The sequence below is a fragment of the Astyanax mexicanus genome, chromosome 20 (genome assembly GCF_023375975.1).
Source record: "Astyanax mexicanus isolate ESR-SI-001 chromosome 20, AstMex3_surface, whole genome shotgun sequence".
NCBI lineage: Eukaryota > Metazoa > Chordata > Actinopteri > Characiformes > Acestrorhamphidae > Astyanax > Astyanax mexicanus.
In genome coordinates this window covers 668372-681016 of record NC_064427.1, presented here as the reverse complement: position 1 = coordinate 681016, position 12645 = coordinate 668372, and the positions used below count along the sequence as shown (strand labels likewise).

General features: G+C 38.7%; 1 protein-coding gene across 1 annotated transcript in view; it reads right to left on the bottom strand.

The window, feature by feature from the left end:
* rasgrf2a (Ras protein-specific guanine nucleotide-releasing factor 2a) overlaps window positions 1–12645 on the bottom strand; it is a 39315-nt gene that overhangs the window by 24102 nt on the left and 2568 nt on the right. Inside the window, 8 exon segments of the mRNA XM_049468490.1 lie at window positions 13–131; window positions 529–638; window positions 753–946; window positions 1599–1678; window positions 2589–2842; window positions 3405–3494; window positions 3890–4037; window positions 7118–7224. Of these exon segments, the coding sequence (XP_049324447.1) occupies window positions 13–131; window positions 529–638; window positions 753–946; window positions 1599–1678; window positions 2589–2842; window positions 3405–3494; window positions 3890–4037; window positions 7118–7224 (1102 nt within the window).

Below are 12645 nucleotides of genomic sequence, written 5' to 3'. Positions count from 1 at the left end.
ACTCAGACTCACCTTGTCGTACGAAGGTCTGGCTGGTATCCAGCAGGATGTCGCAGCCCTCCACGATCATTCGCTCGATCGCCAGATTCTTACGGATGTTCTCCGTGTCGCTCACCTCGTCGTGCATCATCCTGCACATAAACACAAACCACATCCTCATTATATACAATAAAACACAATAAAATCATTAATAAAAACACTTTTATTACGGGTTATGTTTACAGCATACACACAACACGTTTCATTCTATTAATTAGACAAAAAAGCATTATTACTTGAAACATCTATAATAAAGTGTTCTTTAAGACTTCAGTTGAGTTATTTAATAATCCTTTGATTTTATTTAATAGGAGTGTAATTTCTGGTCTATATACAAACAAATATGCATTTTTTTGTAATTGTGCCATCAAATAACTCCACTAAATTTCCTACAGTAATATAATTTGAAATTAAAGATGATTAATACTATAGAAAGTGTTTTTAATACTAAAGTGTTTTTTTTAAGAGATCAGTGTGATTTTTACGCACTTGGAGAGCTCCTCCAGTTTGGATTTGGCGAATTCCAGACTCTTGCGCTCGACGTGTTCGTGGGGCGTGTGCGCGAGAAGCTCATGCAGAGTGATGATGTATCGAGGAATCTAGAACCGGAGGAACAATAATGATTAAAATAATATTAAATTTAAATCGAATATTTCTTTAAACACTGATTCTGATCAAGCGTTATCTAATCAGTGAAAGGTTCTGCTGATTACCTGGAACATGGGGTAGGTGAGGAACGTCTCCAGCATCCGTCCCTCACATGCAGCGTTGGACTCGTACTGCTTCAGCAGCTTATCAAAGTCCCGGTTCTGCTTACAGTTAGCTAGAACCTGCAGGCTGTACTGGTGGTTCCGCACAAACTCTTGGTAGATGTTTAACATCGGCAGCAAAATATCAAACAGATCAGCTGCAAAATAAAGACATACAAAAGCAGAATCAGGACAATCAGCACAAACAGGAATGAAACTTGGTGGGTGGTCATGCCAGACTGTAGTCTATCAATCAATCAATCAATCAATTAATCAATTAACTAATCTTTAGTTCGACTCGGAAGTACATTGAGGGTAACCCTCATTTTCAATGTAGTTGAGCATTTACAAAAACATGGATTGACATGCCATTAAAAACTAAATTTAATCATTTTACATTATAAAAAAATAAAAAATTAAATAACAGTGAATAAAAAATAAAAATAGATAAAAAATAGATTAATAAAATATAAAAAATAAACAGCAAAAAAGCTAAAACAAATGTATTTAGTACAATAAAAAATAAAATATTAATAATAATGCATAGTAATAATAAAATAAACAAATTTAAAGTAAATACTAAACGGTAAAACAGTTACACATGCATTACACTACTTCTGTATGCGTAGATCAATAAATATTACCCAAAATTTATAATCACTTATTGATCCTGGTGACTTGTATCTTTTGTCAAATAGCATCACAATCCCACACTTCAGTCTGAACAGTTTTTGCATTTCTCTGATGATAAGTGTATATTTTTTACTTTTGTTAGGTAAAAACCTTGTTATTTAGATAAGAGACACTCACCTAAAACTAACGTTGGCCAGTTGGCGATTCTTGCTTTTAGCCCTTGGTGAAAAATCTCATGAAGAAACATTATAGTCTCACTGAAATAAAAAAAAAAAAAAATCTGAATCAGGACATCGTTCACTAAAACTAAATCTCATTTTTACATTGGCCTGGATTATCTTTAATACACCATTTGCCTGAATGTCCAATTATTTGTGGACACTTTAGGGACCATAGGAGAAATATGTGAAACCAATCGCACCATACAAAGTAATTTACACAAATAATGAAATATTGGTTTGATATCACAAGATCACATATTGAGAAAGTTTAACAGAATTATTCATTACTCGTTTTGTCCGGTATTTTTTCTACGGTCCCTAAAGTGCTACCTGGTGCTAGAAATGTGGGAGTGCTGTGGGATTAGTGCCCCAATCTTGAATATAATCGTATATATTCATACAAAAGTTAAGTTTAGCAAAATAGAAGATGGTCATTATAGATAGTTTTTAATCATCGAGATTCAAGAGCATTTTCACAATAACGCTATTCAGACTCTGGTTCGAAGGTACCTTTGGTGCGGTTTGTTTCAGCAAGTGTGAATACAGTATTTGCTCTCAGGTGGGTTAGGGTTAAATATACTCCTCATGTTTGAGCTAACCGGCTGTTCAGGTGCAGTTTAACTGATGTATTACCCAGAAAAAAAAAACTACAGCTATTAACAAGCTCTGTATCTGTCTCTGCTGCTGCTCCATGCTAAGCTGTTTACATACAGAATGCCGTATGTGCAGCGTTCACTGCTCACACAAATTCGCTTTACAATGCAACCGCAGGGACCACTCTACCCAATTAAAGCCCAGCAAAGAGTTCTGCATTCAGTGTTAAAGCATGTATGTAGCTATATGCTGCACAGATATACAACATTGTGCTCACATAGTTTGTTGGGGCGCATTTTGGTGCATTTAGATTTGTGCCTGTGTGAAAACAAACCAAACCGAGAGAGGAAACCTGTTGAGGAAGACACTGCTGACGTCATCATGGCTGATGGGCGGTTTTTTGGAACTGGCCGCCATCCTGAGCGGCCGCAGGAAGCAGTTGACGAGTATGGAGAGCTGAAGAACGTACTCGGTCTCGGCCTCCACCATGTTGAAGACGATCTGGTTCCTCTTCCTCATGCTCTCGGCGTGAGGAGAGCAGATGTAGTCCTGCACGATTATCTTCCACTTTCTCCGACAGAGCCAACCACGCATGAAGCTCTGCACCTGAACCGAGAGAAGACCACCGAGAGATAGGAGGTACAGGTTTACTGAAAAATACGGTGGATTAAGACCTATCTGGACGATATTTCACTCTTCTACAGAGGACGTCTGAGAAAAACACGTACATGATCGTTCTGGACAGGGATAAAATCACAGAGGATAAAAAAAACCCATAAAAGAGAAAATTAAGTTATAAACCGAATCAGAGTCAAAAACCAATAAAAGATCAAGTACTGTGTTGGCAATACTTCGCAAAGAACCGGACAAACAGACAGATAGGTGTTTATAAAGAACAGGGACATTAAATATAGGCGCAGATAATCTAGTACTCAGGTGACTGTGAATGTGGGAACTGTCTCTGATTGGTAGGAAGAGAACACATGACCGAAAGTACAGAAGAAGGTGGATTGTGGGAAATTGAGTCTCCACGATCACCAGAAACACAAGAGAGGCCTGAGAGAGTGATGTATATAATATAAGTTTTTAGCTCGACTACATTCACAGCAAGTATGGCTTGAATCTTAAAATCAATGTTAAATCTAAACCTTTAATTTAAATAATATACCTTTTTGATTTTCTTTATATCAGGATCTTCCTCATCCTGAATGGACTGAAACGGAAGCATCCTCTCCTTTGTTTTATTCAGGACAACAATCTGAAAACAAAACAGAAACAAACCACCTGATTACAACCGTTAAACTTTAAAACCAAGAGTGTAATGTGTAAATAAATAATAACCAAAATAAACAAAAACTTTTATTAATAAGCATAAATAAGGAAACAAAATCAGATATATGTTCGTATCCCCTGGTGAATTATCTGCAAAATGCATAAAGTTAGCACCTCTGAGAATTAGTACATGCCTTTTGCATGTTTACAGCGAGCAAGGTGTACTTTTCCTGTTGATATGATAGCAAAGTTTTACCCCTTTTTTCTTAAATAATTGGTCAAAATGACCATTTTGTAAATTGCGTACACTAGGAAAATAATTAACACAGTGTATTCCGGATATTATCAGTTTTTAATCTCAGATCAGATTAAATGTCTAACCTCAGACTTGAGCCTCTCGATCTCCGTATCCTGGTCCTCCAGCTGAGTCCGGAGCTGATTGGCTGCCACCTTCTCCGTCTCCAGGATCTGCACCAGGTGAATGTATTTCTGCATGAGCACCTCCCGCTCGATGATGAGGTCAGAGTAACTGGAGGAGTTGAAGAACAGCAGCGTGAAACATATTTCTGTCACACTTTTACACAATTAGCTTAGCACAATTCTCTAATAATATATTGCAGTCAATTTACACTTCGAGTTGCCATTAAAAGGTCACACTTTACACATGCATTTCTGGACAAGCTGAGAGAGATACAGATGCGTCGTTTAGAGAAAGTGGGAGGAGCATGTTCACTGAGGGAATAGAGTTTTATTACAGGATTTTACACTAATATTTACACTCAATCATGTTTACACAGTGTTACACAGTTCTGCAGAGTGTTAACCTGTATTTTTCGCTTCACCAGAGTTACATGGTGCAGTTATCTGTGTTCTGAGTCCAGAGTATCACCACTAGAGATGCTACTCTCTCTATTTTACAGTCAGTGTTACAGAATGCAGTGTTGTACAGTGGAGTGATATTATATTTACTGTTACAGATGGGTTACAGTAATACAGCTTATATAAATACTCATGTGCATCAACAGTTTTGAGACAGAGTGTATCTGTGCAGCATATTCTGTATGATGTAATTACAGATGTGCGGTAGGATGAAGGATGATCACATTTGAGTGCACAGCTGTTATTAAAATATATTCACTTTTTTCTTTTTTCATCCTTTCTGAATATAAATAATGTTTTAAATAAACAGAACCTCTGTAGAAAGATAATTTACAGAAGTTTAAACAATCTCTCTGTGTGTTATCAAGCTCTGCATTCTATTCATCCACTGTAAACATGATTTTATTATAAAAGCAGCATCAATAAAAGAGTATAAAATGTTTAGAAATGTTTAAAAACAAAATTTCTCAAAGAAAGACTGGATAGAGTGTCTGTGTAGTGTGTGTGTGTGATGTAATCTATAAACAGAGGGCAGCAGCGCTCGACCTCAGTCTGAACTACTGAACACAGAGCTGCAGATACAGATGGAGAGTGTGTGAGAAAATACAGGGATTTAACCAGATCATCAACCACTCTCTCTCTCTCTCTCTCTCTCTCTCTCTAACACTCTCTCTCTCTCTCTCTCTAACACTCTCTCTCTCTCTCTCTCTAACACTCTCTCTCTCTCTCTCTCTCTCTAACACTCTCTCTCTCTCTCTCTCTCTCTCTCTCTAACACTCTCTCTCTCTCTCTCTAACACTCTCTCTCTCTCTCTCTCTAACACTCTCTCTCTCTCTCTCTCTCTCTCTCTCTAACACTCTCTCTCTCTCTCTCTCTAACACTCTCTCTCTCTCTCTCTCTCTCTAACACTCTCTCTCTCTCTCTCTCTCTCTCTCTCTCTAACACTCTCTCTCTCTCTCTCTCTAACACTCTCTCTCTCTCTCTCTATCACTCTCTATCTCTCTCTCTCTCTCTCTATCACTCTCTCTCTCTCTCTCTGTCTCTCTCTCTCTCTCTCTATCACTCTCTCTCTCTCTCTCTCTCTCTCTCTCTCTATCACTCTCTATCACTCTCTCTCTCTCTCTATCACTCTCTCTCTCTCTATCTCTCTCTCTCTCTCTCTCTCTCTCTCTATCACTCTCTCTCTCTCTATCTCTCTCTCTCTCTCTCTATCACTCTCTCTCTCTGTATCTCTCTCTTTCTCTATCACTCTCTCTCTCTATCACTCTCTATCACTCTCTCTCTCTCTATCACTCTCTCTCTCTCTATCTCTCTCTCTCTCTCTCTATCACTCTCTCTCTCTGTATCTCTCTCTTTCTCTATCACTCTCTCTCTCTCTATCACTCTTTCTATCTCTTTCTCACTCTATCACTCTTTCTCTCTCTCTCTCTCTCTCTCTCTCTCTCTATCACTCTTTCTATCTCTTTCTCACTCTATCACTCTTTCTCTCTCTCTCTATTACTCTCTCTCATTCTCTCTCGCTCCGTTCAATTTCAGTTTAACAGTGTTTTATTGGCATAAATGTAACAAGCAACATTATTGCCAAAACATATAACAGAAAACATATATATAAAAAAATAATAATAAAATAAAAGAAAGATTACATACAATTACAACAACAGAACTTGAGATATTTACAAGATTTAACAATTATACATATTATTAATGGTAACTTACAATAAAAGGAAATAAGAGTGTGGATACTTTATAAATGTGTAATAATAAGTAATACATCAGTAATATTAGAAATTAGTTATAATAATTGATATTGTGTGTTTTTTTCAACACTGGTTGTCTCTCTCTCTCTCTTTCTCTGTCTCTCTTTCTATCTTTCTCTTTCTATCTCTCTCTTTCTATCTCTCTCTTTCTATCTCTCTCTTTCTATCTCTCTCAAACAATCAGTTTAGTGTTGCTTTTCTTGCATAAATGTAATTTTATACGCTATTGTCAAAGCAACTAATAATAAAAGTAAACAGATATTAGAAAATACTACTACTACTACTACTACTTATAATAATAATAATAATAATAATAATAATAATAATAATAATAATAATAATAATAAACAGAAATAAAAAAGTTACAGAAAAGAGAAAAAAGTTACAAAAGCACATGAAAGTTAAAGGTATAGTTTATAGTTAAAAGAAAAAGTAAGATAAAGCAAAAGATATATAACATTTATAATTTATATATTTATTATAATAGTAATAATAACAGTACACACACACTCACTCTCTATCTCTGTTTCTCAAAATATCACTCTATATATATCGCTCTGTCTCTCTCTCTCTCTCTCTTTAGTTTCGTTATGTTTTCTCTATTTTTTTATATCTATTTCCAAACATGCAGATTTGCATCAATTTGCATAGATTCCTGTTACTGATCTGAAGTTAATTAATGTAGTGTAGAGAGAGAACATGCAGCTTTTCAGAGTGTCCTGTAGGAGAGTCTCTCCAAAACAAATACCGTTTTCAGAGTGTAAATAATTTATTTTACTGCAGATAAAAGAGGGTTTTATATCACCTTTACCTGTAGACTGTATACAGAACAAGTCCTGGTACACGATTTAAAAGACAGGACTACAGAAGATCTGTTATATCTGTAGTGTTATTAAACCAGGCCGCTGCAGCAGGAGAAATAATAATAATAATTCTACAGTAAAATAGAGTAAATGTCCTTGCTGTGCTGTACCTGGCCTGCTGAATGGCTTCCACCCACTCGCTGCAGTCCGCCTCCTCCTCGGCTCGCAGCTCCAGAGGCTTCTGCCCGTCATGACCGAAGATCACCAGGAAATAGTGCTTAACGAGGAGCAGAGAAAGAAAGGGTTAATGCTGGATCTGAGACACGTCTGCAGGTCGGATTCACACAAAGAGTTTAATTCAGTTTATTTCAGTTTATTTCAGCGTCACGCTTCTGACATTATACTAAAACACAACAGTGTCCGAACAAGAACATCCTAATAACAGACCGTCCATCAGAATCATCAATAACACTAAAAACATATAAATACTTCTCACAATCATATCTCTGCTGGATTTTCTCAGTCAGTTTTATGAGGTAGAGTCTCCTGGAATTCAGGCTTTCAGTTAACAGCTGTGCTGAACTCATCAAGAGTTAATTACTTGAATTTCTTGTGGTATACAGTGAATAGTGAATATGTGAGTAATGTTTTAATGCAGATTATGAGAAGCAAAAACTACTAAAAGTAAAGAAAAAATAAAGTCAAGTCAAGTAGTTTTATTGTCAGTACTGCATATGTACAGGACATACAGAGAATTGAAATTACGTTACTCTCCTTCCCAATTTTACAGCAAGTACAGATAATAGATATAATAAAGGAGAATGGGAGACACTATGTGTACAATACAGCAGGGACACAAATAGACATACATGAGACAAAAACAAGGAGCAGTGGTGTGGGGGAGGAATAGATATATAAATATAAGTAAATAAGTAAAAATAGATATATAATTATAATATAAAAGAGTGGGAGACACTATATGTTCAATACAGCAAGACACAATAAACATACGTAAGACAATAGTGCAATATTGATGGTGATTGAGATGGAATGACAGTAAAAATAGTAAATAACAGTAGTGCAAATACGGTATATGGTATATAGCTTAAGGCTGGTAAAGTGAATGGGTGCGTAAGTCCTTAAAGTTCACAGTTTAATTAAGTGGAATTAAAGTGCGTATTGACAGTGCAAGTATATCAGTAGTGCAGGTGTTGTGTAGTGCAAGTCCGTTTGGAAGGGACCAGTACTTTGTGCATTGTAGTGCAGAGTTTCAGTACTTTATTAGTGGGGGGGTCAGGATGCTGAGTGAGTGTGTGCTGGGGGCAGGATTGGGATGGGGGGTAGAGCAGGAAGAGAGTTCAGCATCCTCACAGCCTGATGGATGGGGCTGTCTCGCAGTCTGCTGGTCCTAGACCCGAGACTCCGCAGTCTCCTCCCTGATGGCAGCAGGATGAAGAAGCTGTGTAGTGGGTGGGAGGGATCTCCTGCCAGACGGAGGGCTTTCCGTGTGAGGCGGGAGCTGTACAAGTCCTGAAGGGAGGGGAGAGAGGTGCCAACAATCTTCTCAGCTGCTCTCACGATGCGCTGGAGGGTCCTGCGGCAGGATGCTGTGCAGGCCGTACCACACGGTGAAACAGCTGGTCAGGATGCTCTCGATGGCCCCTCTGTAGAAAGTGGTCATGATGGGGGTGGGGGCTCCAGCTCTTCTCAGCTTGCGTAGAAAGTAGAGACGCTGGTTTGCCTTCCTGGCCAGTGACGCTGAGTTGGTGCTCCAGGAGAGGTCCTCTGTGACGTGCACACCCAGGAACTTGGTGCTGCTCACCCTCTCCACAGCAGTTCCGTTGATGAACAGAGGGGTGTGCAGTGTGTGAGTTCTCCTGAAGTCCACAACAATCTCCTTGGTCTTCTCTGTGTTCAGAGAGAGATTATTGTGTTTGCACCAGGAGGCCAGGCGGCTCACCTCTCTCCTGTAGTGTGACTCATCGTTGTTGCTGATGAGACCCACCACCGTCGTGTCATCCGCAAACTTGATGAAGAGGTTGGAGGTGTGTGCTGGTGTGCAATCGTGGGTCAGCAGAGTGAACAGAAGGGGGCTCAGCACACATCCTTGGGGAGCCCCTGTGTTCAGTGTGGTGATGCTGGATGTGCTGCTGCCAACCCGCACTGCCTGTGGTGTTCCAGTCAGGAAGTCTAACAGCCAGTTGCACAGTGAAGTGCTCAGCCCCAGACTGTCCAGTTTGTGTATGAGCTGTTGGGGGACGCTTGTGTTGAACGCTGAGCTGAAGTCAACAAACAGCATTCTGACGTAGGAGTTCTTCTTGTCTAGGTGTGTGAGGGCTGAGTGGAGAACAGTGGAGATGGCATCATCGGTCGAGCGATTTGACCGATAAGCAAACTAGTAGGGGTCCAGGGAGGGAGGGAGCAAAGACTTGATGTGATGCATGACTAGTCGTTCGAAGCACTTCATGAGGATGGGGGTGAGTGCAACTGGACGATAGTCATTGAAACAGGATGACGATGCCTTCTTTGGGACAGGGTTGATGGTGGTGGCTTTGAAGCATGTGGGAACCACCGCCTGACTCAGAGAGGTGTTATAAATGTCAGTATAAACCTCTGCGAGTTCCCAGGCACAGTCTCTCAGCACACGGCCAGGAATGTTGTCAGGCCCAGGAGCTTTCCGAGCATTGATCCTGCTGAATGCTCTCCTCACACTGTCTGGGGACAGCGTCAGCACCTGGTCACCAGGAGGAAGGATGGATTTCTGGGCGGGTGTGTTGTTGAGTTTTCTTAAAATACTTTAAGAAAAAATAAAGGTTAGTCAATACAAAAAGAAGATTTTTTAAAAGAACTTTGAAATGTTATGATGAGGAAACTGGCACTCATCAGGACTCTAGGAAAGGCCCTAGGAAAGTATAGAAGAGCGAGAGTTTCCTCTGTTGTACAGGATAAGATCATCAGAGTTTCCAGCCTCAGAAAACACAAGTTAACAAACAGCTCCCCAGATAAGAGTATTACAGAGTATTTTGGTTTGTTTAACACTGTTTTTAAGTTACTACATGATTCATTATGTGTTTCTTTTATAGTCTGATAGATCAAAAATGTATTGATGCCGCTGTTAAAGACTTTTATGAACCGCCATGAAATTGCATTTACAAAATATATATAAATATATATTATCTGCAGTTTCTCTCAGCAGGGAAAACTGATCTGACTGTGATCACGCTTCTGACATTTTCCAAAAATACATCTCCCATCTAAAGCAGAGGAACTGCAAGGGTTTTTCAGGTGTGTGTGTTTTGCAGTGTCCAGAAGTGTGCTGATGCAACGAACTAGAGAGAGAGTGTGTGTGTAGTGTGTAGTGTGTGTGTGTGTGTGTGTGTGTGCATGCATGCGCGTTATAGGACGTAGGCTTAAGGGCTTGTTTGTGTTCTCCTGCTCTACAGCAGCTAGGCTGGTGAGTGTGTGTGTGTGTGTGTGTGTGTGTGTGTGTTATGTAACAGTCGGTGCTTCTCCTCTCTGCCTTTAATGCGCTGTCCTCGGCCCCGGGCCCTGTTTAAGCTGCGAGATAACAATAGAGCCACTTCCACACTATAGTATACACACACACACACACACTCATACACACACACACACACACACACACATATAATAGCACTACTGACATAAATTCACAATTAGAATAGCACTGCTGTGGTAAATTCATGATTAAAACAGCACTGCTGAGGTAAATATATGATTGAAACAGCACTACTGAGGCAAACATACGATTAGAATAGCACTACTAAGGTACATTTATGAATAAAACAGCACTGCCAACTTAAGATTAAAACAGCACTACTAAGGTAAATGTATTATTAAAACAGCACTACTAAGGTGAATTTATGATTAAAACAGCACTGCCACTTTATGATTAAAACAGCACTACTAGGGTCAATTTATGATTAAAACAGCACTGCTGAGGTAAATTCATGATTAGAAATCAGACAAATATACCCTGAGTAAATATAAAAAGCACCTTTTTAAAATAATGATTTCATTTACTAAGGAAAAACTAACTATCCAAACACAAAATCCAAATGTAGTCCATTATAAATATAATAATAATAATAATCAGTAATTATTTGCTTTTTAAAGTGGTGCAACTGCATTATTATGATATTACATTATAATTTAAAAGCAGCAATAAATGGACATAAATTGACAATAATATAGTTTATTTTTAGGACAGTATCTGGTGTTAAAATACAGTTATGATGACGGTCTGCTGGATGAGTTTCTGTATTTGTACAGATGTTGTAAATGTAAGTAAAGCACCACCAGCAGGGCTGAGCTATTATTAGTGCGAGGGCAGTAGTGAATTGTGCACTGAGCAGAGACACACTCGCCTGAGAGATCCTGCACTGTTCCACAGAGCCCAGACAACCTGAACACTCTATTATAACATACAGCAGGATAATTACAATAGTATCTGTTCATATAAAGTATCAGTCAAACGTTTGGACACACTCTCTTCTCATTCATTCAGTGCATTTAGAGCATTTATTTACAGAAAATGAGAAATGACTGAAATAACAAAAAAAGATGCAGAACTTTCAGACCTCAAATAATGCAAAGAAAACAAGTTCATATTCATAAAGTTTTAAGAGTTCAGAAATAATCAATATTTGGTGGAATAATCCTGGTTTTTAATCACAGTTTTTTTTTATGCATCTTTGCATCATGTTCTCCTCCACCAGTCTTACACACTGCTTTTGGATAACTTTATGCTGCTTTACTCCTGGTGTAAAAATTCAAGCAGTTCAGTTTGGTGGTTTGATGGTTTGTGATCATCCATCTTCCTCTTGATTATATTCCAGAGGATTTAAATTTGGTAAAATCATTTAGTGTATTTCCTGTGCTTTATTTAGTGCTACACTGCATTATAATAATTATCTAAAGTCTCACCACAAACATCTCAATGCATAAATGTTTGGAAACATTGTGGAAACGAGAAATTAGAGCATAAAAACTTTAAAACAGTAAAAATCCAGTAAGTAAGGCTGTAATTCAGTGTCCGGGGCGAGGGTTCACCGGTTCGGCGGGAGGGTGGCGGGATATCTTGCGTAACGTTTAGCGGCGAGCGCTTCAAGCATAATAATACAGTGCCACTTCAGCATAACATCAAACCCCGTTTCCATGGCAACCCAAGTCATTCGCTCGCTCACACTTCTGTCAAGTATTTCCCATTTGCATCTGAATCTTTAACGGGTACCATCAAACGGCCCGACTGCGCCGTTAACTAACGGCCCGCCGAGCTAACGCCAGTCTGTGTTTACTCAACATAACGGCTTCATAACGATGCTTGGGTTTGTTTCTTAAAGTAAATGAATTTAATACACAAAAAAGTGAATTCTGTACGATTTAATCAAAAATCTATTTCATCTTTATAATACAAGCTAACGATAGACTTGATAATTTATTTTATCTTATAATTATAACAGCTCCATCCATAAACAACAGAGTTATCAACATGCAGAACACTTAACGCTTCACAAAGGAAGACCTCTTCAAACAGATCGGCCAATCAAACGCAGCCAATCAATTAGCCAAACACCGGAGCTCTCAGAAGCTCTTTGATCTGATCTGTTCAGAACTGTTTGTTACTGATGTGATGTGTTTGAACACAGTACAAATTTAAATGTTAAATTATCTCTTTTAA